The sequence below is a fragment of the Spodoptera frugiperda genome, chromosome 3, assembly GCF_023101765.2.
Source record: "Spodoptera frugiperda isolate SF20-4 chromosome 3, AGI-APGP_CSIRO_Sfru_2.0, whole genome shotgun sequence".
Taxonomy (NCBI): domain Eukaryota; kingdom Metazoa; phylum Arthropoda; class Insecta; order Lepidoptera; family Noctuidae; genus Spodoptera; species Spodoptera frugiperda.
The window spans coordinates 6,754,576-6,781,615 of NC_064214.1; the positions used below are offsets into that span (position 1 = coordinate 6,754,576).

General features: G+C 38.5%; 1 protein-coding gene and 1 long non-coding RNA gene across 4 annotated transcripts; one reads left to right on the forward strand and one right to left on the reverse strand.

The window, feature by feature from the left end:
• Nucleotides 1-12,371: 12,371 nt before the first annotated feature.
• Nucleotides 12,372-13,584, reverse strand: LOC118267535 (uncharacterized). Its single transcript, XR_004782957.2, has 3 exons — nucleotides 13,188-13,584; nucleotides 12,875-12,963; nucleotides 12,372-12,793 (listed from the first exon to the last, which is right to left on the reverse strand). It is a non-coding gene; the product is annotated as an uncharacterized LOC118267535 (long non-coding RNA).
• A 3,064-nt stretch (nucleotides 13,585-16,648) lies between these two features.
• LOC118278919 (putative uncharacterized transposon-derived protein F54H12.3) lies at nucleotides 16,649-25,941 on the forward strand. 3 transcript variants are annotated; one of them, XM_050706756.1, is made up of 2 exons: nucleotides 16,649-17,188; nucleotides 17,402-25,941. In XM_050706756.1, exon 2 carries the CDS (start codon nucleotides 23,661-23,663, stop codon nucleotides 24,588-24,590), a length of 930 nt encoding a protein of 309 aa, XP_050562713.1. In that variant the 5' UTR covers nucleotides 16,649-17,188; nucleotides 17,402-23,660; the 3' UTR covers nucleotides 24,591-25,941. The 3 variants fall into 2 exon arrangements, with proteins under 3 accessions (XP_050562713.1, XP_050562723.1, XP_050562707.1); XM_050706750.1 differs by having other exon boundaries at nucleotides 17,402-21,730.
• The last annotated feature ends 1,099 nt before the right edge of the window (nucleotides 25,942-27,040 follow it).

Consider the following 27,040-nt stretch of genomic DNA (forward strand, 5'->3'; position numbering starts at 1 on the left):
AGAAGGATGGATAAAAGTAGAAAAGGTAAGGAAAGCGAAGAATAGAAAGGTGATAATGGGATTTGAGACGAAGGATGAAAGAGACAAAGTGAAAGAAAAACTGAAGAAAAATGGAGTCTGTCTGACCGTGGAGGAAGTCAAAAACAAGGACCCAATGTTGATCCTTAGAGACGTCCTGTCAGTTAACACTAATGAGGATGTACTAAGGGCTCTTAGAAATCAAAATCGGGACGTCTTTTACGACCTCGACGGAGAAACAGACAGAATAGAGATTAAGTATAGGAAAAAGGCAAGGAATCCGCACGCTGGTCATATCATCATAAGTACTTCGCCAATCATCTGGCGAAGAATAACGGAAAAGGGATATGTCCACATTGACCTTCAACGTATTAGGGCCGAAGACCAGACCCCACTGATACAGTGCACGCGCTGTCTAGGTTATGGACATAGCAAAAAATACTGTGAGGAATCGGTGGACATGTGCAGTCACTGTGGAGGACCACACATGAGAACTGAGTGCGCAGACTGGCTGGCTGGAAAACCAGCCGCGTGTAGAAATTGTAAGAAAGCAAACTGTCCCCAGGTGGAGCACAATGCCTTCAGCGCGGGATGCCCGCAAAGACGGAAGTGGGACCAGTTAGCAAGAGCAACTATTGCATACTGCTAAAGGCCCACAGGGGACCTCGGCGCACAAACTGGTCCAGGCTAATCTGCAAAGAAAGAAACTTGCTATGAACGAGCTGTTTGTGGAGGCAGAAAAACGAGGAATAAAGGTGGCCCTAATCCAGGAGCCGTATGTCGGCAGCGCAAAGGCAATCAGAGGTCAGAGGGGGATAAGGGTGTTCCAGAGCACTGATATTGGAGAGGGAATTGTCAAAGCGGCAATTATTGTCTTCGACAACGATATAAACGTCATACAATACCCAAAACTCACCACGAATAACATCACAGTGGTAGGAATCCAGACTAGCGCTTGGGAGATCACACTGGTCTCACTCTACTTTGAGCCGGATAAGCCATTAGAGCCGTACCTAGAACACCTAAAGAAAATAGAGATAGCCAATGGCCAAAAACCAATAATCCTCGGAGGAGACATCAATGCTAAGAGCACATGGTGGGGAAGTCCCACAATCGACAACAGAGGTGAGGATGTTTGTGGCGCGTTGGGAGAGCTAGGGCTCCACATACTAAACAAAGGGGAAATCCCAACCTTCGACACAATTAGAGGAGGACAAAGGTATAGCAGCTTCGTAGACATCACAGCCTGCTCAACAAACATCCTTGGTATGGTTGACGACTGGAAAGTTGATGAAAGTCTAACGAGCTCCGATCACAACGGTATAACTTTTAATATAAAATTACAAAAAACAAAAGGCATCAAAGTCGAGAGAACAACAAGACTTTATAACACAAAAAAAGCAAATTGGCAAAAATTTACTGAAAAATTTAACCAATTGACAATAGAATACAATATTACCATTCCCGAAATAAACGATATCAAAAACCCAAATGAAATAGATACACTAGTCAATAACTACACCAAAGCTATCAAAATTGCATGCGAATCATCAATGCCTACTAAAAAATCGAATGAAAAACTTAACTTACCGTGGTGGTCGGAGAAACTCGCGAGGATGAAGAAGGAAGTCACCACCAAGAAAAGGAGAATCCGATGCGCTGCGCCTGTCCGAAGATCGAAGGTCATAGGAGACTACCTGAAACAGAAAGAAGAATATGAACTGGAAGTAGTAAAGGCTCAAACAGAGAGTTGGAAGGAATTCTGCCACAAGCAGGATAGGGAAGGGGTCTGGGAGGGGATATATAGGGTCATAGGAAGAACAACATGCAGGAAAGAAGATCTACCAATGGCAAGGGATGGGGAGGTGTTGGACGCAAAAGGCTCAGTAAAATATATCACGGAAACTTTCTACCCGGAGGACCTATATGATGCTGACGATGATTATCATCGTCACATCAGACTAGAGGCCGAGAGAGTTAACACTGAAGAGTATAGTGAAAACGCTGACCCACCGTTTACAACATCGGAATTATTAACTGCTAGTGAATCCTTTAATCCCAAAAAGGCCCCGGGAGCCGATGGACTCACCGCTGATATTTGCTCCCACGCCATAAACGGTTCACCGAACACGTTCCTAGCGCTTCTAAATCAATGCCTAAAAATACACTATTTCCCACAGCCCTGGAAAGAGGCGACGGTAGTTGTGCTAAGAAAGCCGGGAAAAACGGACTACACCACCCCCAAGTCATATAGGCCCATAGGGCTACTACCAATTTTGGGCAAAATATACGAAAAGATGCTGGTGGCCCGCCTCAAGTTCTATATTCTGCCAAGGATGAGTACTCGCCAGTACGGATTCATGCCACAAAGGAGCACCGAAGATTCTCTCTATGACTTAATGCAGCACATCCGCAGCAAACTACAACAAAAGAAAATAGTTCTGGTCGTATCACTAGACATAGAGGGAGCTTTTGACAGCGCCTGGTGGCCAGCTATTCGTGTCCGACTGGCTGAGGAAAAGTGTCCAGTAAACTTGAGGAAAGTCATGGACAGCTACTTGAGTGAGAGAAGGGTTAGGGTGCGCTACGCTGGCGAGGAGTTCGTAAGGGGAACTACTAAGGGATGTGTGCAGGGTTCTATAGGGGGCCCCATCCTTTGGAATTTGCTGCTGGACCCCCTCCTGAAAAGCCTCGAAAAAAGAGGAGATTACGCTCAGGCATTTGCGGATGATGTCATCCTGGTCTTCGATGGTGACACAGCAGGTGAGATAGAACAAAAAGCTAACCCTACTCTAGAACGTGTACGGGGGTGGGGTGTCAAAAATAAACTTAAGTTCGCACCGCATAAAACAAATGCCATGGTTATAACCAGAAAGCTTAAATTTGACACCCCACGCCTGGGCATGGGTGGAGTGGATATAAGAATGACTAAAGAAATCAAAATCTTGGGTGTTACCATCGATGACGGTCTGACATTCAATGCACACATCTCCAACGTCTGCCGAAAGGCAATTTCCATCCACAAGCAGCTATGCAGAGCGGCCAGGGTTAGCTGGGGATTGAATCCAGAGGTAATCAAGATTATATACGTGGCAACCATTGAGCCAATCATCCTGTATGCTGCAAGCGTCTGGGCTCCGGCGGCGACAAAACTAGGAATCATAAAGCAGCTGGGCGTGGTGCAGCGCGGAATAGCACAAAAAATGTGCAAAGCCTACCGCACCGTCTCCCTTAATTCGGCACTTCTGATTGCCGGGGTGCTGCCCCTGGACCTTCGAATTCGCGAGGCAGCCTCGCTATATGAAGCGAAAAGGGGGGTACCCCGGCCGGAGCTGCGGGGCGGAGAGGTGGAGCGGGTGGTATCCGCATTGAAATCCCCGCACCCGGCGGAACGTATCAACCTGGACTTCGCAACTTTGGCCAACCGTGAACAACTCGACGCAAGTGCTGAATTCGACGTCAAAATATTTACTGACGGGAGTAAGATAGGGGGCCACGTCGGAGCCGCCCTATCTATCTGGCGAGGTGACGCGGAGACGCGAACAACAAAGCTGAAGTTGTCAGATTATTGCACAGTATACCAGGCAGAACTCCTGGCCTTATGCCGAGCAACTGAAGAAACTTTGAGACACTCAGCATCTAGTTTCGGAATATACAGTGACTCCATGGCAGCTCTTCAAACAGTGAAAAACCATAGTTGCCTTCATCCCCTCGCAGTAGAAGCAAGGGATAACCTTACAACTTCGTCCCACCAGAACAAAATAATAAACTTGTTCTGGATAAAAGCCCACGCAGGGTTTGAGGGTAATGAAAGAGCGGATAAGCTGGCAAAAGAAGCCGCTATGAATAACAAAAAGAGGCCTGATTACGACCTATGTCCGGTCTCATACGTCAGGAGATACGCTCGAACGGCGACGCTTGATGAGTGGAATCGGAGATACGTTTCGGGACAGACGGCCTCGGTTACAAAAATATTCTTCCCGGATGCAGTTATGGCCTTCAGACTGATCCGTAAAATGAAAATAGACCACGTAATTACTCAAATATTGACAGGACATGGTGGGTTCTCCGAATACCTGAACAGGTTCAAGTGTAAGGAGAACCCATCATGTATCTGCGATCCCCAAAAAATCGAATCTGTCCCCCATTTAATAACAGAATGTCCAGTGTACGCGGCTGAGAGATATGATATTGAGGCACAAATAGAGGAAAATATAAGTCTGGCAAACTTAAACAAAATTATGTGTAGCAAAAATAGAGACAAATTTATTGAATACTGTGTAAAATTATGTTTAAGAGTAATAAATAGGAATAAGGATAAATAAATCTATGTTCGAATATATTATGGGAATATATTGACTGTAACATAGAATATAAGTAGGTAAGAAATGTAAACATAGAAATAAGTAGTATAAAGCATTATAAATGATAACATTAAAAAGTAAGTAAGTAAGTAGCATAAACATTAGAAATGTATAAGGTGTGGAAAAATATAAAAGCATTATTAAGCATTGTAAACGTTAAAGTAGCATAAGCATTAGAAATGTATAAGGTGTGGAAAATTATTAAAAATTAAAGAATACCCTTCCCAACTCCCGATGTACGAAATGAGAGATGGAATGGAAGATGATGAACGAATGAATCAGTATGAGCGTGAAAGCGCCAGAATAAAAAGTGTGTGAACTGGAATGAAAGAAATATTGTGAATACGGTCTCCGACAGTATGTCAGAGGTAGGAAGCAATGCCCTGCGATGACGGGTGCATATATAAAAAAAAAAAAAAAAAAAAAAAAACCTAACCTAACCTAACCTAACCTAACCTAACCTAACCTAACCTAACCTAACCTAACCTAACCTAACCTAACCTAACCTAACCTAACCTAACCTAACCTAACCTAACCTAACCTAACCTAACCTAACCTAACCTAAACTAACCTAAACCTAACCTAAACCTAACCTAAACCTAACCTAAACCTAACCTAAACCTAACCTAAACCTAACCTAAACCTAACCTAAACCTAACCTAAACCTAACCTAAACCTAACCTAAACCTAACCTAAACCTAACCTAAACCTAACCTAAACCTAACCTAAACCTAACCTAAACCTAACCTAAACCTAACCTAAACCTAACCTAAACCTAACCTAAACCTAACCTAAACCTAACCTAAACCTAACCTAAACCTAACCTAAACCTAACCTAAACCTAACCTAAACCTAACCTAAACCTAACCTAAACCTAACCTAAACCTAACCTAAACCTAACCTAAACCTAACCTAAACCTAACCTAAACCTAACCTAAACCTAACCTAAACCTAACCTAAACCTAACCTAAACCTAACCTAAACCTAACCTAAACCTAACCTAAACCTAACCTAAACCTAACCTAAACCTAACCTAAACCTAACCTAAACCTAACCTAAACCTAACCTAAACCTAACCTAAACCTAACCTAAACCTAACCTAAACCTAACCTAAACCTAACCTAAACCTAACCTAAACCTAACCTAAACCTAACCTAAACCTAACCTAAACCTAACCTAAACCTAACCTAAACCTAACCTAAACCTAACCTAAACCTAACCTAAACCTAACCTAAACCTAACCTAAACCTAACCTAAACCTAACCTAAACCTAACCTAAACCTAACCTAAACCTAACCTAAACCTAACCTAAACCTAACCTAAACCTAACCTAAACCTAACCTAAACCTAACCTAAACCTAACCTAAACCTAACCTAAACCTAACCTAAACCTAACCTAAACCTAACCTAAACCTAACCTAAACCTAACCTAAACCTAACCTAAACCTAACCTAAACCTAACCTAAACCTAACCTAAACCTAACCTAAACCTTACGTTCCTGACACCAGATCTGGATCTGGGAATTGAACTTTTTATTTATTTATTTATTGACGTTTACCCCCTTTACAGGGAGTTATCCTTATTATCTATTCTTAGTATAAGTAGACAGTCCCCTCTTTACAGGGAAAAATATTGACACCTGTATCCCCCTTTTACAGGGATACAGTTCAATTTATTATAAACCGGGTGCTCCTATTTCTTTGAAATTAGAATCCCTATTTCTCCAACATGTTTCACAGTCCTGCAACGTTGGCGACTTCCAAACACGCCACCCGAAAGCTGGTCTACGAGACCACCACTACACCTGCGAAAATACAGCGCAGTGTGGTTCCGGCAGGCATGCTACAGAGCTCGGAAGCTCGAGACTATGAGTCTCCTGAGCTCGCACCCTCGCCATAGTCCCCTACGCCAACTCGAATCTTCGAGAACCGCACGGTGGAGGCGCGACACTGGCTAAAACAAGCCAAACGTCAACTGGGCCTTGCAAGAAACCTAAAAACGGAGATCAGGACCCAGGTGGCATCGGCCATCGAGCGCCTCTACCAGATAGTGAAGGAGTCAGAACACCAAAGGCTCTCTGAGGGCGGAGGGATTGTGAGCTTGGAAACTGCTGCTCCCAAAATGATCGGCACGGAAGACGACTTCCTCACTAAAATGGCGGAGCATGGTGAGCTGCTAAAAGCAGCCACCGTACAAATGGGAGAACTGAGGGAAATATTAATTGACCAACGGAGCACAGCTATGGCGCCTGTCGTCGAGGGACTCGGTAGGCAGGAGCTTCTTGCAGAGATACAGGAGATCAAATCCACAACCCAGGAGATCGGAAGACGGGTCTCCGACCTGAGAGCAGAAGTGCCTTCGTATGCAGAGGTCCTGTCGAAGCCCAAAAGAAGGATCGCGAATATAAAACACTCGGTGATCGTGTCCTCCGGTGACACATCGCATACCAGTGGTGACGTAGTGGGCCGAATCCGCCAGGCGCTGGACGCGAAAAAGAGCGGCTTTAAATTAGACCGGGTCCGAAAAGTCAAGGACCAGCGGGTAGTCCTGAGTTGCAGCAGCAAGGAAGAGCTGGAGAGGACTGCAGCGCAACTCAGAGCCGACGGACAGTTGCGAGTGGAAAGCGCACGACACCGGAATCCGCTCGTAATTGTCCGTGACCTTCTGGCCTATAATACAGACGAGGATATAAAGGCTGCTCTAAAGACCCAAAATGCGCGACTCCTGGAGGGTTTGTCGCCCGAAGAATCGGCCGTGGTCATCAAATACCGAAGGTGGGCGCGAAACCCGCTCGATAACCACGTCATCCTCCAGGTCTCTCCAAAGATGTGGGAACGGCTGACGGCGGCCGGCAGGCTTTACATTGACCTGCAGCACGTTATGGTGACAGACCAGTCTCCGCTAGTCCAATGTAGCAGATGTCTGTCCTACGGCCATGGACGCAAAAACTGCATGGAATCGGTAGATTTGTGCAACCACTGTGGCGGACCACACATGAAAGCGGACTGCCCTGCCCATGCAGAGGGCAAAACAGTCACATGCCGTAACTGCCACTTGGCAAAATAAACAAAGACGGACCATAGCGTCTTCAGTGGAGAATGCCCAGTCCGCCTAAAGTGGGATGCATTGGCACGGGCCTCTGTGGCGTATTGCTAAGGTGATCCCTGCTGCTCCCAATGGATATAAAGTGCTGCAGGCAAACCTGCAGCGAAGCAAGCTGGCCACAGGTGAGCTCCTCATAGAGGCTAGCAAACGCGGGTGTGCCGTGGCTCTGCTTCAGGAGCCCTATGTCGGTCGAGAGAGGAGAATGCGAGGATACCAAGGCGTAAGGATCTTCCAGAGCTCTGATGCAGGAGGAGGGACTGTAAAAGCGGCAATAGCCGTCTTCGACGCAGACATAAACGTCACGCAGTACCCGCAACTCACCACACAGAACATCGTCGTGGTGGGAATCCAAACCCACGCCTGGAAGATAACGCTGGTCTCTCTCTATTTTGAACCCGAAACTCCCCTAGGGCCATACCTGGAGCGCCTTATGGCATAGAAAACGACCTGGGTCCCGGAGGGCTCATCGTGGCGGGCGATGTAAACGCCTGGAACATCTGGTGGGGAAGCAGTAGGACAGACGACAGAGGAGAGGAGGTGCTTGGAGCTTTCGATCAGCTGGGACTACAAATCCTCAATCGAGGGGAAACTCCGACTTTTGACGTGGTGAGGGGGCACCGGCGCTACACTAGTTGCGTCGATGTCACTGCTTGCGCGGCATGTTAGCGGTGGTAGACGACTGGCGGGTTCTCGAAGATCTGACGGAGTCGGATCACAACGGCATTGAGTTCAAACTCAGAATAGAGAAGCAGAAAGGGCAAAACATTAAAAGAACAACTAGAATCTTCAATACCAAAAAAGCCAATTGGAGGCAGTTTCTTGAGAAACTGTCCCAATTCCTAGCAAATAGGTTAAAATTAGAAGAAATTGAAATAATAAATAGCACCAGTGAATTAGAACAAGTCATAAGCACATACACACAAGCAATAGTAGAAGCAGCAAACAATAGCATACCAAAAAAGCGCACAAAGCAAAAACTCACAATGCCGTGGTGGTCCGAGGAGCTAGCCAGACTGAAGAAAGGCGTTGCCACCAAAAAGAGGAGGATCCGTTGTGCAGCACCCGTCCGTAGAACCGCAGTCGTCGAGGAGTACCTGAAACAGAAGAAAACATATGAGCAGGAAGTGGCAAAAGCTCAGGTCGAGAGCTGGAAGCACTTCTGTGAGAAACAAACCACCGAAGGCCTGTGGGAGGGAATATACAGGGTCATGGGTAGGACAACCAGAAGGGAGGAGGACCTGCCCCTGGAAAAGGAGGGGAGGATTTTGGACGCCGTGGGATCAGCCGAGCTGTTGGCTGAGACTTTCTATCCGCGGGACCGGGGGTCGGAGGACAGCGAGGAGCAGAAGCTCGGGCGTCGGATGGCGGAAGCGGTCAAAGGCGGAGATCAGGAACCTAGTGACCCGCCATTTCAACCCGATGAATTAACGCGGGCGCTTAGATCTTTTAACCCCAAGAAGGCCCCTGGCCCCGACGGCCTGACAGCGGACATCTGTGCGCAGGCCGTCAGTAATAACTCCGCCTTGTTTCTGGGGCTGCTAAACAGGTGTCTTGCCTGCCACTACTTTCCTCGCGCATGGAAGGAGGCCACGGTGGTAATCCTACGAAAACCAGGGAAGGATTCATACACCGCCCCAAAGTCATACAGGCCGATTGGGCTTTTGCCAGTGCTGGGAAAGGTGTATGAGAAGATGTTGGTCGCCCGACTCAAGTTTCACATACTGCCCAGGATGAGTACTCGCCAGTACGGTTTCATGCCACAAAGGAGCACCGAGGACTCCCTCTACGACTTGATCCAGCACATCCGATCAAAGCTGGATGAGAAGAAGCTGATCGTGATCGTGTCTCTGGACATAGAGGGAGCCTTCGATAGCGCATGGTGGCCTGCCATAAGGCTAAGACTGGCTGAAGAAAAGTGTCCGGTGAACTTGAGGAGAGTTATGGACAGTTACCTGAGCGAGAGGAGTGTGGCGGTGAGGTACTTGGGCGTGGAGCATAGACGGAAGACCGAAAAAGGCTGCGTGCAGGGTTCCATCGGCGGACCCATTCTGTGGAATCTGCTTCTGGATCCTCTGCTAAAAAGCATGGAGCAGCGGGAGTATAGGTGCCAGGCGTTTGCTGATGACGTCGTAATTATATTCGATGGAGACACAGCCACCCAAATCGAGTGGCAAGCCAACGACGCCCTCGAGCATGTTCGGGCGTGGGGTGTCAGAAATAAACTCAGATTTGCACCGCACAAAACCACGGCAATGACCGTGACGCGCAAGCTGAAGTACGACACACCACGCTTGAAGATGGGCGGCACCGACATTAAAATGTCTCAAGAAATCAAGCTGCTTGGTCTCACAATCGACAGCAAATTGACTTTTAACACCCACGTTAAAAACGTATGTGTCAAAGCTGTCGGCGTGTACAAGCAGCTGGCCAGAGCAGCTAAGGTCAGCTGGGGTCTCCATCCCGACGTCATCAGGAGCATATATACTGCAGTGGTGGAGCCTATACTCCTCTATGCAGCAGCAGCATGGGCCCCCGCGGCCGACAAGCGGGGAGTCCAGAAGCAGTTTAATACGGTTCAACGAAGCTTTGCACAAAAGCTCTGTCGGGCGTACCGAACGGTCTCCCTGAACTCTGCCCTGGTCCTGGCTGGTGTGCTACCCCTGGACATTCGTATCAGAGAGGCCTCGACCTTATACAAGGCCAAGAGGGGGTACACCTGTCTGTACTTGGGGACCGGGAGATGGAACGCATGGCGCTGGCAATTGAGAGCCCTCACCCCAGTGAGCAATATGAGCTGGAGTTGGGACGCCTGGTAGACGAAGAACAGTACCAAAGCCACAGCGACTACGCTGTGCGCATTTTCACTGACGGTAGCAAAATCGAGGGAAAGGTCGGAGCGGCATACTCAGTATGGAACCAGGACAGAGAGACCAAAGCCCGGAAATTGACCCTACCGTCATATTGCACCGTCTACCAGGCCGAACTCCTAGCCTTAAAAGAGGCGGTGGAGGAGGTCTTCAAGGGGAAGAATACTGCTCATGCCATCTACAGCGACTCCATGGCGGCGCTACAAACAGTTGCGAATCACGGTGCCCTCCACCCCTGGCCGTGGCGACGAGGGACGCCTTGCGCCGCTGCGCGGACCGGGGTAAGTGCGTCTCTCTATTTTGGATAAAGGCCCATGCTGGACTGGAGGGCAATGAAAGAGCGGATGTGCTCGCAAAGGAGGCTGCACTGAGGTCGAAGAGAAAGCCGGACTATGATCGGTGCCCGATGTCATTCGCCAAAAAGATGATTCGACTGGAGTCTCTCGGCGAATGGAATCACAGGTACAGGACCGGTACCACGGCATCGACCACAAAACTGTTCTTCCCCGAGGCTGTGGACGCGTATAAAACTATAAGAGGGCTCACCATGTCCAAGGAGCTGACGCAGGCGTTGACGGGTCACGGTGGGTTCTCAGAATATCTAGCGCGCTTTAAGTGCAAGGAGAGCCCATCGTGCGTCTGCGACGATGACGTCCAAGAATCCCTCCCTCACCTGCTACTAGAGTGTCCACAACATGAGCGGGCACGAAACGCGCTGGAAACAAAAATGGATCAGAAGGTGCTGCGGGATGAACTACCCAACCTGATCAGAGACTAGAAGTGTAGGACGGACTTCATCAACTTCTTAACGATGGTGGTAAGGTTCGCCAATGCAAGAAATAGTGCCAGGGACGGAAGAAACGAAGCTCTTCGCCGGGCGCAGCGCAGTGATAGGAGTTCAAACCAGCAAAATCTAGAAGACCGCTGAACACGCCGAAACGACCCATGCCATGATATTCATGGCAGGGCGTTTAGAAGGACACAGAACACATCACAAATGGCAGTACCCCGGTGAAGAGCTGATATGCGGGACGACGCTTAGTATATATATTGAAGTGATAATATATGACAGTAGCGTTGGTACGACTACATAATTATCTATTTATAAACAGTTTATATATATATTTATTAACCTACATATAACATTGACAGTGAAACATTCGAATGGCACTGAATTACAAACACAGGATATATAGATCTCTGATCACGTCAGAGGAGACACTCGGCACAGGAGGAGCAGGAGGGGTTTTTAGCCGGTAAGAGTCCGGCAGTACTCACACCTACCACTCGTGGGGAGGTGTGAGTCTCCATGAGGAATTCCCCTCCTGCTGTATAAATTAAAAAAAAAGTAGGTTGAAATTGGGGTTTCTGGATCAGATGGGATCCAGAAACACCCAATTTCAACTATCATTCACATATTCGAAAGTAGGGGTTCCGAGATTAGATCCAGAAACACTCAATTTCAACCATCATTCATATATTCGAAAATAGGTGCAATGATTTAATTATTCATGAAATTAATATTAAGGTATGTATTCTGCGACGCACCTGTATACGTGTAATGAGCAAGTGTGTATCTGTGCTAATACAACTTATCCATTCAGTATTCAATTGTGTATTCGATAATTCAATATCATCTATTCAGCACATTGCAGTGCAAATAATTGAATGCGGTTATACGTTCTCCGATGTCGTCTTATATAAAGCTTACGATATACGTCAGTGATGCGATAACTTATTTATGTCATTTCCACAAACAAGGTACACAAATATCATTATTAAAACTAGGGAGGTCCTGGGTTTGGTCCTGATTCGAAACAAGTATAACTAAGTATAGTTTTCTATTAGTAAAATATAAACACGGTTACACAGATATAGCTTGGTATGTAAAATGATGTATGTATGTATATATGTATGTCTTGATATGTTAGACCTTATCAAGGTATAGCACCCTATCTACTTCTACAGGAATGATCTATTTACTTAAAATTTTATGACGTAGAAATAAAAAGCAAATAATATTTAGAATGATTATATTTTAAATATCAATTACATGAAGTTGAACTTAACTTTTTAACTATTTTAGTAACTAAATACTCAGTTTCACTCATGATTTCATCAATATCGCTTCGCACTAAATATTGTATATTGACGCTTGCACTATCTGGATCACTGTCTATTTCGTCCATATGACGACCATCCACATCATGTACAATTATTTTTATTATTCGGCGAACGGTCCCGGACTCTTTACGCATGACAAAGGATTTGTTTTTAAAAGATTTTGATTTATTTTTTTTCTTCTTTAATTTTTCCTTTTCTATTTCTTGCTGTCTACTCTCCTCACATGCCTGTGCCGACACTTCGGCGTACCAGCTCTCTCGGTCTTGAGCATAGTAAAATGGATTAAAAACTGGATCTGAGCTCTCTATCAAATTCTGAAATAAAAATATGCATGATTTTAATTGCGTTATTAAATAGAATTCATTGTTAACATCGATAGTCGTTTAGATACTTACGTTACGTTGTTGGTCAATGTTATCTAAAACAGGACTGTAGGAAGGTGAGCGTGACATATTCAATTCTACGTCTAGACTTTGTTAAATACCTAGAAAAAAAAAACACTCTAAATTAATATTTCATTTACTATTATTTTATCTCAAAAAGATAAATAAAAATAAAAACAACTATGATTAAAACATAGTGTTATGTAGAAATAAATATTGACTTATGTACTAGACATATTAAATAATGATTGTACCGTCTGATAATAATGTTGGTAATGTTTTTTAATTGTTGGATAAAATACTGAGAAATAATATTAAAACTTACCGATATTACACGATAAAGACAGCTGCAACAGTCAGGTGTGAAATCAGATTAGATTTTAAATAATTTTTCTCTTTATATATAATTTAATTGTAATCTATAGAGTTCAAAATCGTACGTTTTTGCTAGGTATTACATCCTATACGAAAATGGTGTGATGAAATTGAAAACATCTCAACACGTGCCCAACAACTTTGCAATGTAAGTTGTAATTCTTTTTAAGGGATGGATCAAAACATCAAAACGAAATAGCAATATCGATATACTATTGTTACGCCTGGCTTTGCCCGCTATTATTAAACATTTTTCAAAGTTATAATTTTTATATATAATAAAAAGATAAATAAAAATAAAAACAACTATGATTAAAACATAGTGTTATGTAGAAATAAATATTGACTTATGTAACTAGACATATTAAATAATGTTTAAAGGGAAAAACGTGATAAAGTTTACATCAATCAAATACTTTTTTGAAATTTGGTATGCTTAATATTTAAATACTCATTGTAATATCATATTTATACTTTCCTTAATTATTTTAGCGCAAGTTAGCCGTATATAAACGTAATTCATCAAAAAAAATTACATCTTATACACGTCTAACTTATGTTAGCGTAATGTGTACGGGACGTCGTAGTGCATGATAATCTGATGCATATTTCAATATTTTTATAAAGAACATGTACTTACTTACAAAAAGAATAGTCAGCGTACCATTAAACTAATTAATACGTTAACAGCTATGTAAAAGTCGCTAAGTCGTTCATTTTACAAACGAACAAGTATACACACGAACGCATAAATACGCTAACTATGAGTTAGCGCAGTGTTGCACAGATAAAACACTCCGCTAATAATAGATAATATAAATCGAGTGATTTCAAAAAGTACCTTTAAATAAGATTTGTAATATTTTTGCATATTTCTTCTCAATTTTTTTATGACGTATGTAAACACACATTTTAAGCAACTTGGCATCGAAAAAGTTTTTTCCAAATTTGAGTTAGCGTATATAAATCGAAACATTGACTTATGTACTAGACATATTAAATAATGATTGTACCGTCTGATAATAATGTTATAATGTTTTTTAATTGTTGGATAAAATACTGAGAAATAATATTAAAACTTACCGATATTACACGATAAAGACAGCTTAAATAATTTTTCTCTTTATATATATAATTGTAATCTATAGAGTTCAAAATCGTACGTTTTTGCTAGGTATTACACCTATACGAAAATGGTGTGATGAAATTGAAAACATCTCAACACGTGCCCAACAACTTTGCAATGTAAGTTGTAATTCTTTTTAAGGGATGGATCAAAACATCAAAACGAAATAGCAATATCGATATACTATTGTTAATGCCCGTATTATTTATTTATTTTTTATTTATATATGCTTTATTGTACACATTTAGGTAGCCTAGGTTACATACATTTCTAATAATATTACAATGGGCGGTCTTAAATTTCTTACAACCTTTGGATGGAACAAATTAAAAGAAACGATAAAAAGAAGGTTATATAATACACTAGCAAAATACTAAATATTGATATATACATACATTATAAATATTGGGTTGTGTGTGTATGTGTGTGTGTGTGTGTGTGTGTGTGTGTGTGTGTGTGTGTGTGTGTGTGTGCAATGTGTGTGTGTGTGTTATTATGTGTGTGTGTGTGTGTGTGTGTGTGTGTCAATGAAAGGAGAAACAGAGACTTACAAAGAAGAAAGTACTCCTTTACAAGGTTTTTAAATTGATATAAGGTTTTGGCACGCCTAACCTCAATAGGCAAGCAATTCCATTAATGTATAGTACTTTACTTATCAGAAGGAAGAGGAATGTATGTAAGATTTTCCGACGACCTCTCGAATGTGAGTCACCGAGAAACTGAAAACGCTCAGTAAAAAGGGGTTGAAGGGTGAAAAGAATGTTGTACAGCAAATGAAGATGAAGTTCCGGCGAAGTTAGCCATTTGAGCTTCTATACATGATCATATTTGCGAAGACCAAATATGAAACATAGTCGGTGGGATTGAGCAATAAGAGAGCCAGCAGAAGCAAACAACTTGCGATGACCATCTCCAATTGCTTAGTCCAAGAGAGAGAACTGTCCAAGAAAATCCCCAGGTTCTTGTCGAGAGTAGTTGTATAAGAAAGAAACCTGAGGAAACTTGTCCAATCAATTTTGGAAACAGTACGCGCATTTGACGGTAAGGGATTTACCAAAGCAATGGAGTGGCCTCAAATTTGGAGATCATCAAAACGAAAGAAAAGATAGAATTAATATAGCGCGAAAAGTTTATTGTTACGCCTGGCACATGCTGCCCGCAGTCAACCACCGATGGACTATGTTAGCAGAATGTCGAAGTCAACAGTATTAAAGGCATTGCTAAAATCCAGCAGTAAGTACCGTTAACTTCCCCATCTCCATGCCCGACCTGATGTCGTCCGTAATATTTACGAGGGCCGTGGTAGTGCTATGACCTCGCCGAAAGCCAGACTGATAGGGACTGAGGAGGTTGTTTTTAAATAGGAACATACTAAGTTGGTGGTGTACAAGTTTTTCAAGGATTTTGGATAGGAAAGGAAGGATAGATATTAGTCAGAAAAAAAGTACATAGGTTTTTTAGGAAGAGGGATATGAGCGTCCTTCCATCCCCGAGGGAAGACACCACTGGAAATGAAGAGTTAAAAATATATAAAATAACAGGTAGGATCTCCTCAATGGGGACAATCATCTTCCGGCTGATACAGTCACTACCAACGGCGTTGTATAGACAATATGCTTCTCTTAACATCACATGCATATCAGGTATCGGAAGTTGTGAAAGATAATTTAGTGTCACCTGATGTCAATATTTTTAGGGGACAAATCTTGAGTAGATTTTCCGATTCCTAAATTTTAAGAAAATTCCAGATTTTAGGATCACTGTTTTTAATGGACTCATGGATATATTGTTTAATTTAAAGAAGGTAATATTTTTATTAGCTTTTTTTATTACGGAGTCGGAGGATTTACTTATATGCTTAAGAAGTGTAAAAACGGATACATCAGCATATCTGCTGGGATCGAATACAAGATTGAGTGAAATCGATATATATTCGATTCACTTAATCTTATGTGGTGTGGTTTAAAAGGAAAAGTAGTTAATGCGAAGGGAGGGACCTTCAAAAAGATCACCAGCATCAGGTTAATATATTGATGAATCAGTACGATCATTCTATATGAAAAAGACAGGGTTTTAACCATACTTGACACAAGTATTGCATCATTAAAATCAAAGTATTTTTATTCACCTGAAAAAAGAAGGTAATATTTTTATTAGTTATTAATTTACTTATAAAGAAGTGTCGGTACATCTTATCTGCTGGGATCAAAATACAAGATTGAGTGAATCGATATATATATATATATATATATATATATTTTATATTATAATATATATATATATATCCATAAATATTCTATTCTCTCTTAAAATAAAAGTTTATGAAAACATCACTGTCTTTTGCTTGACGCAGTCGGGTAAAAATTTTTACAGTAAGCTAAACTTATTGTAACCACAAAAGAGATAGGCACAGAAGGTTGGCTCCATACAACGAGTGACGACAGATGCACGTAAACATAGACGGGTACGTACATCAGTTGCATGGATCCATGGCAAGTCGTGAGCCAGTGCCCGCGCTTCGCTTTTATGTTCGTTGCATTATTGCTCAATATAGGGAGCTGGCCTTCTATACTTATCTATTTTGTGACTTGTAACCGTGTAGTATTACAATATTGAAGACAATGTAAACTATCGTATTTGGATGCAGTCAACTGACACAGCATTTTGATTACACGTGCCATTTTTCATATTTGGGATAATATGACGTAGATTTACCACTATTTAAGAGGGTAGCAGTTGAAGTTCGATTGCAATACATTTCTACAAGGGCTAGTAGAATCACTGACTACCTACGAGATTACCAGTATCTACCAGATCTACAAGATGTAAGTAACCTTGGTTTACATAACCTTATTATCTATTATACAATTACGCTATTGTCCAATCATTCTACTATTCGATTATTCTACTACTCGATCATTCTACTATTCAATCATTCATTAATTGAGTAATATAATAAAACATACAAAACAATTATTTATCCACTTAATAATAAAATACTAATACTGTTTATTTAATAAACTTTACTTTACTTTCAGGTCCACGCAAATGGCCGATCAGTTGTTCCCGTCTTCAGATGAGTCAATAGTTGACGCTCCAGTCCCAGTCAAGACCAGTAAAAAGAAGCGGAAGACTGCAGAGAAGGCATCGGGTAGCCAGCCTACCGCTAGTAAGAAGACTAAGTCGAGAGCTACGGTGCGTGATCTCTTCGGCACGGATAGCGACGATGACGAACTGGATCACAGCGTCGGTAAAAAAGCAGCACCTATCTATTCCTATGTTACGCGTAGGCTAGCTAACGGTTTCTCACGACAAATTGATGAAGAGAAAACTGGGGCTTTTTATATTGAGCTAAAAGTTTATAATAGTGACGAAATCGAGCGGGTACCACCAGTCAATCGATGGCGGCACTCCGTTATAACTATCAAAAATAAAACTAATTCGGACACCGAGTCCTGGAGGCATTTAAATGCATTCATAAAGGAGACAAGGAAAGAATTTAAAAACCGTACACCTACTTTTATAAGCTCGTACCAGTAGAATTAAACAGCTGTATAATAAAGAATAGATAATGAAGTACGTAATCATAACTCTCAATTAATCATTTATATGGACCTGTATAATCATTAAACTGTATTTACTAATTAACCTAAGACAACTATGTATTTTAAATGTAGTTTTGTTTAATTAAATGTATGTATATCTTATAGTATGTATCATTTTTCTTTTCAGTGAAATCACCCTCTACTGATTCACCATCAAGTTATATGTATTGTGATAAATGTAAAACAGAGATACCGAAACCTGAATTCAGATATCATAAACGAACTAATATCCATAAATCGAATTGTTTGATAAAGTCAAAGTTTGAACATATTGATATAATAGCTACAGCATTTAAAAACAGAATAATGACATATCGCTTAAACCCATCTATAGAAGACGAGTACCTCCTGCCGGAGGCGTTCTTAGATGGAAAACGAGACGATGTTTATAAATTAATTGAGTTATCATTATTAAAACATACATGTATTAAAGTTAACTTTGAGCTGTTTGCTTACTTTGTTTTACCTAAATCAGGTGAGCAGCAGCTGAAGTCATTTAATACAAAATACGAAGTTATTTATAAGAGTACTGATTTTGATCAGATTTATTTAAATATGAGAGAAACTTTTAAGATGAAATTAACTGAATTTGAGCACTGTGAATCGGGATGGTCATTCACATCACTAAGTCATTTAGAAATAAATATAAATAAGTATTCTCCCATGAGAGGTGGATCTTATATAGAACTACCCGTTGTTATTAAAAATACGAAGAGCTGTATAAATGTCTACAATAACGATGAATATTGTTTTTTATGGAGCATCTTAGCAGGATTATTTCCAGTCAAAAACAATGTCTGTAGGACAAGCTCTTATCCGCATTTTAATTCGATATTTAATATAAAAGGGATGTCATTCCCACCATCCGCCAAAGACATCAGGTTGTTTGAAAAGAATAACAGTAATTTAAGTATTAATATTTACGGATTGGATCAACATTACACTGTAACTGGTCCTCTTTATGTGACAAATTTTAAGAAAGATAAGCATATTAATTTATTGTATTTCGAGAAAAATGACAGAGCTCATTATTGTTTGATCAAAGATCTTTTACGCTTAGTGAGACGTCAAGTTTCCCGTCATAAAGGTCGAATGTATTTATGTGAGACATGTTTGCAATTTTTTACTAGTGAAATGAAATTCCACTCTCATGCCTGTTCTAAAATTATAACATTATTACCAGACAAAAACAGCACGTTACAATTTAAGCATTTTGAGAGACAGCAAAAAATCAATTTTGTTATATACGCGGATTTTGAAAGTCTATTATGCAATTATGATGAAGAAAATACTAATAAAAATACTATAAAAAATAAATTACACCTGCCTTCATGTTTTGCATATTATGTATGTTGTTCACATGACACTAGTTTAAATAAATTTGTTACTTACACAGGGACAGACTGTGTACAAGTGTTTGTCAAAAAATTAATTGAAGAAACAAAATCAATACATAAGGTTTTGATTACTAAAAAAGCTATGAAACCTATGACTCCAGAACAAATGAATAATTATCGTAGTGCAAGTAGATGTCATATTTGTAAAAATTTATTATTTGATGACAAAGTGCAAGATCATGATCATATTACATCAGAATATAGAGGTGCAGCTCACTCACACTGTAATTTAATTTATAAAGTCTGTCCATTCATACCTGTCATATTTCATAATTTATCTGGCTATGATTCCCATATATTTATCAAGGAATTGTCTAAATATGATGGTGAAATAAAAATAATTCCAAAAACAAAAGAAAAATATTTATCCTTTACAAAAATTATTGAAACTGATAAATGTTATAAACCTTTGCAAATTAAATTCATAGATTCATTCCAGTTTCTTAGCACAAGTCTCGATAATCTGAGTAAAAGTTTAACAGACAGTGATTTCTTAAATTTAAAATCACATTTTCCTGATGACAAAAAATTCGAGTTAATACGAAGGAAGGGTATATATCCATATGAATATATTGATTCATGGCAGAAATATAATGAGACACAACTTCCACCAAAACATTGTTTTTACAATAGTTTGCAAATGAAACATATAACTGATAGCGAGTATGAACATGCGCAAACCGTTTGGAATTACTTTAATATTAGTAGTCTTGGTGAATATACTGATTTATATTTAAAAAGTGACGTATTATTATTATGCGATATATTTGAAAATTTTAGAAAAATATGTCTACAGCATTATAATCTCGATCCTGCACACTATGTAAGTTCACCTGGTTTAAGTTGGGACGCCATGCTCCTTTACACGGGTGTTCAACTCGAGTTGATTCATGATTTAGAAATTTATAAGATGATAGAAAAAGGAATACGTGGTGGACTAGCACAGTGCTCTCACCGATATGCTAAAGCCAATAACATTTACCTCCCTCATTTTGATGATTCTAGACCGTCGTCATATTTAGTATATCTTGACTGTAACAATCTTTATGGATATGCAATGACTAAAAAATTACCTATATCAGATTTTAAATTCATGACAAGTTTCGAAATGGCCAATTTTTGTTTGTTTGATATTCCTGACGATGCTGAGTACGGTTACATTTTAGAAGTTGACATGATGTATCCAGATAATTTACATAATTTACACAAAGATTTGCCTTTCGCTCCGGAAAAGTTCATACCCATAGGAGGGAAAACAGAAAAGTTAATCGCGAACTTGTATGACAAGTACAACTATGTTATACATTATATATATTTAAAAGAATGTATTAGACATGGACTTATTTTAAAAAAAATTCATCGGATACTCCAATTTAAACAAGAAAACTTTTTAAAAAAATATATAGACTTAAATACTCAATTACGTCAATCAGCTAAAACATCATTTGAAAGAGATTTCTTTAAACTTTTGAATAATTCAATATTTGGAAAAACTATTGAAAATAAACGAAAACAGGTTGATGTTAAACTGGTGACTAAGTGGAATGATAATAAGAATAGAACAAATAAAACATTATGTGCTGAGAAACTAATTGCAAAACCAAACTTAAAAAGTATTAGTGTTTTTAGTGAAGATTTTCTTGCAATTCAATTGGATCCTGAAAAACTTGTTTTAGATAGACCCATATATGTTGGCTTTGCCGTACTGGAATATGCTAAACAACATATGTATAATTTCCATTATGACTTTATTAAAAAAAAGTACGGTGACAATGCAAAACTGTGTTATACCGATACTGACAGTTTATTATACTTAATACATACACAAAACTTTTATAAAGATTTGAATGATAATATATTGAAATTTGATACTAGTAATTTTGACATTAATAATCCTTATTGTATACGAAAGTTAAACGATAAAATTCCCGGCTTGTTTAAAGATGAATTAGGTGGTGATGTAATAACCGAATTTATTGGATTGAGAGCAAAACTGTATTGTATTAAATCACTGAAAACACAGATTAATAAAGCTAAAGGTGTATCAAGGCCAATTACAAAAAGTTTAAAAATATCTAACTATAAGAAAGTTTTATTTAAGAATATTACTTTTAAATGTAAGATGAATATGATTAAATCAAGCAAACATGTACTGTATTCACAGGCAGTTAATAAAGTAATTTTAAATAGAATAGATGATAAAAGATTAGTTCAACCAAATCAAATAGATACATTACCTTGGGGTCATTGTGATTACATATGCTAGAAATTTTGTATTATACAATGTATACTGCTATGATTCAAAATATATAGTTGTATCTTAAATAAAGATAAGATTTGCCTAATAAACTATACATTTGGTTTATATTTGACTTTTATTTCCTACAGACTTATATAAATCCTGAAACCTATAACAATCATCATTTTGCAATGAGAATCTTGTACTCAACACCTGTTTGACTTAATATAACAAAATAAAACAAGTATATATGTGTCTGTTAAGTAGTTTTTGAATTAATAGGTAAGATGAAGTTGATCAAGCAACCCATATCCCTCAGTGTTAATAATATAAGATTAAATGACTCCGTTCACCATATCAGACATAGCGCTTTATTACCGAATACCATTCGCTGTATAATGTGTGGTCCATCAAACTGTGGTAAAACGAATGTTATGATTAGTTTACTACTGCATCAAAATGGGCTCAAATTTAGAAACCTTTATCTTTACTGTAAAACTACTTTTCAACCAAAATACCGTTTCTTGACTGAAGTTTTAAAAAGAGTACCGCAGATTAACTTCTACGAATTCAGTGATGATAAAGATGTAATTTCTCCGAGTGAAGCATTAACGAATTCTGTATTTATTTTCGATGATGTTGCATGCGAAAATCAAGTAAATATCCGCAATTATTTTTGTATGGGTAGGCATAAACAAATAGATTGTTTCTATTTATCTCAAACCTATTCAAAAATTCCAAAACAATTATTACGTGACAATGTTAATTTTCTTATTATATTCAAGCAAGATGATGTGAATTTAAAACACATTTATGAAGAGCATGTTAGTTCTGATTTACAGTGGAAAGAATTCAAGAATATTTGTCGAACTGTTTGGAGTAAACCTTATAATTTTCTACTTATTAATAAAGAATCGTCACTAAATAATGGAAGATACCGACAGAATTTTGATATATTTTTTAAATTTGACTGACTGTTTTACATATAAGTAATTAACATGCCAAATCAAATTCAGTATAACTTGTTCTTTAGCTGAACGTAGTTGTTATATATAATATAACATGGAGAAAAATATTAAAATAGAATTAATGAAGTCTGTAGACTCCATAAAGAATAAAATAAAACAAATGAAAAACCAGGAACACTCAATGAATTTGTCACTTGATAAAATGTTAAAACCTGTCACAGATCCCCTTAAAACCCTTGTTGATTCGAATAAGACAATAGAGAAAATACAAACTTTTGAAAATACACACTCTAATTTTGAAGACATGGAATTGGATGACATTAATACTAGTTCATCAACGAAGTTTGAAGAATGCTACGATCCACAACCGAATCCTATACAGATCGTTAAAAAGTCTCCCCAGACGGAATTAGTGGATGATTTAGAAATATCATTAGAGGGTCGTGATATCCATGATATTTATGATGGGGTAAATATACCATTTGGAATAAGGAGTGCAAACAAAAAATTACTAATGGGTAATTCAATAGTTTCATTTTCTAAAATAGATAGTGTGAATGATGACAATGTCGTTTTAATTAAAATTGGTGACAAAAGCTACAATTTAACCCCTGGTTTAAAAGAACTTTTACTTCGAAGAAAACCTGATTTGAAACTAATATCGAGCAAAGATAAACTTGTCTATAAAGATATGTTGCATTATACAAATGCACATAAGAGAGATTTTAATCCCAATGGGCAAATAAGAGGCGATAAAGGTATAAAATATCGTGAAATAATCAAACCATTGTTTTCTGAAACGTTAAACAATAATGTTGTCACTAAATTTGGAAGAAGCTTACCAACCCTAAAGAAATACAAAAATAACACTGACTTGGTATATTGGGATGATCCTAACGAACTGGTTGACAGATTGAAACTATTAATTGCTTCGCGAGATGCCGGTAATACAAACCATGATAATGAAATTTTATCAATAATCGAAGAATTAAAAGAAGCTGGCATAATTAAATAATAAATAGTCATATTAACATGCTTTTTATTCAGTATTTTAGCTGAATTCAAGGCAAATATACTAAATTGTGAACATGAGTAAAGCTGACGTGGTAAACGAAATTCATAAAAATGCGAGGGTGAACTATCCACGAAGACGTGTTATCATGAAAGATATAGACGACTTGTGGCAAGCAGACTTAATTGATATGCAATCAATTTCAAAAGAAAATAAAAATTACAGATATATTCTTGCTGTCATTGATACATTTTCGAAATATGCTTGGGCCTTTCCTATGAGAAGTAAAACCAAAGAAGATATGTGTAACTCTTTCAAAACTTTGTTAGATAAAGGACGTGTTCCTAAAAATCTGCAAACAGATAATGGAGCAGAATTTTATAATAACAAATTTCAGAAGCTTATGAAATCGTATCATATTAACCATTATTCAACTTTCTCAACAAAAAAGGCTTCAATAGTTGAACGATTTATCAGAACATTGAAATCGAAAGTCTATAAAGAATTTAGTTTAAAAGGCAATTACAATTGGGTAAATAATACCCTCAATGATGTTATTTACAAATACAATCACACTCACCATCGCACTATTAATGAAATCCCTGCTAATGTGAACAATATTAATAAAAAACTGATATTAGAAAGGTATATAAAATTGTTAAAAAATGATAATTTAAAAAGCAAGTACAAAGTAGGTGATTATGTACGTATCAGTAAATACAAAGGAACATTTGAAAAAGGTTATACTCCCAACTGGTCAACAGAAATATTTAAAATTCGTAAAATACAAAATACAACTCCTATAACTTACTTAATCGAAGATACTATCAGAGGTCAGCCTATTTTAGGTGCATTTTATACACAAGAACTTCAAAAAACAAAACATCCCAATGTATATCTAGTCGAGAAAGTTCTTAGAAGAAAAGGTAACAGGGTTTTAGTAAAATGGTTAGGTCTATCTTCAGCTGAAAGCAGTTGGATTGATAAATCGAATGTAATATTATAAAACTCGAATCACGTAACTATTTATTACAGTATTCAAAGCAGAATCATCAGTCTTATAATGTGTTTTGGAGAGAGTAGTCTTCTCAATTGGCTTATTAATAATATACCATTTGAATTACATTTACCAGGATATAATTACTGTGGTCCTGGTACTAAATTAATAAAAAGACTTACACAAGGAGATAAAGGTATAAATAAGTTGGACGAATATTGCAAAGATCACGATATTGCATATCACAAATCATCAAACTTAAAGGATCGACATAAAGCTGATTTAATTTTGTTAAAAATGGCAAGAGAGCGAGCTGTTGCTTCCGATGCCAATATAGGTGAAAAACTCGCAGCTCGCTTAGTAAGTAAGGCTATGTTAGCAAAAATTAAAACTGGTTCTGGTTTGAACAAAAAGTATTCTCCAAAAATTATACCTGGAAAAGGGTTAAAAAGTAAATTAAAATCTGTTATTACAAAAGCAAAAAGACACATAAAAAAATTAAAACCTAAGACCAAGAAAATGGCTATAGAATTAGCTATTGCCGCTACCAGAGAATTAGCTGATGATTCATCGATTAAGCTCCCTCGTATTATTCCTATTCCAAAAACTGGCGGAGTACTACCTTTGATTCCTATTTTTGCGGGATTATCAGCGGCGGGGGCTTTAGCAGGCGGTGCAGCTGGTATTGCTAAAACCATAAATGAATTCAAAATGGCTAAAAAGCTGTATGAAGAATCGAAGAGACACAATGAAAAAATGGAAGCTCTATGTATTGGGAAAGGACTACACCTTAAACCACATAAAGGCGGACTTGGAATTTTTGTATCAAAAGAAAAAAACTAATAAATCGGCTACCCAAACGGGCCTTAACTAACTTTGACATTTTAAAGTACGGAAATAGAATTCCTTATTTTAGAGGTGTCTTTATGAGAGATGAGCTCCCTAAATATCCTAATAAAAAAGAATGTGGAGTTATTAATTTAGATAGTTCTAAAAATCCTGGTTCTCATTGGGTAGCCTATGCAAAATATAATGATTATGTTGAGTATTTTGACAGCTATGGAAATCTAAAACCTCCGAAGGAATTCATAAAATATGTTGGTTCCAACATACAATATAATTATGAAAATATACAACGTGATCACCCCTTCAATTGTGGACATCTATGTTTAAATTTTTTAAAGAATTTTTGGTATAATCAAGAAATAAAATAAACAGGATCATATAAAAGAGTTCAGTATGCAAGCATGTCTACTACGATTACAATCTCTGGAAATAAATCAGAACTGGTCTCGTATTTTCAACCACCTCTTCATTTATCTGATCAATACGAGTGCGGTTTACTATACTTTTCAGTAATAAAAAAGACCAAACGTGCCCGTTAATAACAACAGTTTAACAGCTGTAATCAGAATCGAATGTGATCTTGTGCACGGTTCATATTACAACGGATTACCGACTCATTTTATTCATGAATTTATATCTGATACTGCTCCAGGTCGCAGCTACACAGAAATACCTCAGAACGTTATTTACTTCCCAGTGAACAAAAATATAATTTCATCCATATCTGTCAGGATCGTAGATCAGTTTGGTTACTGCATTGACTTTGGTGAAGAACATATTCAATTACGTCTTCATTTAAGAAAAGCAAAATGATAGTATATAATAAAAACCCTCCAGTGAAAATAAAACGTCCTATTCCGTCAACAACCGTTAAGGTGCACAGACGTAAGAAAAACGTGAAGAAATTGACTAAATCAAATAAAGATTTTCTTAAAGCTTTAGGGTTTAAAGTATGAGTATACTACAGATTACTGATTTACCACACTTTGATAGTTCAATCGAAAGCTATGAAGTCCATTCATACAATCCCTACAATAACAGCTTTAGAGAAAACGATGAAATCAGAATCCCCATACATCAGCAAGACATATACGTGCTACCATCAGCCAGTTCAATCTACATCGAAGGCCAGGCAAAGCTGTTCGGTAAGGATGGGCATCCGAGCAAGAAAACTGTTACGTTCACTAATAACCCTGTTATGTATTTGTTTCAAGACATCAGATACGAAATGAATGGAATTGAAATAGATCGTATAAAAAATTCCGGAATAACATCAACAATAAAGTCATACATCTCATTAAATGAAGCAGAAAGTAAAGTTGCTGCATTGTGGGGTTGGAATTTAAACGGGTTCCAAAGTGATGGGCATTTTAGCGTTGTGGTGCCATTAAATAAGATTTTAGGGTTTGCAGAGGATTATAATAAAATTGTAATAAATTGTAAACACGAACTTATATTGAATAGGAGTAATTCTAACTTAAATAGTATTATTCTTACTGATGAAAACGTCCAGCTTCAAATAGATATACAAAGGGTTCAGTGGAGAGTACCACATATAAAAGTTTCAGATAGAGAACGTTTAACACTTTTAAAGCATTTAGAAAGAGATAAAC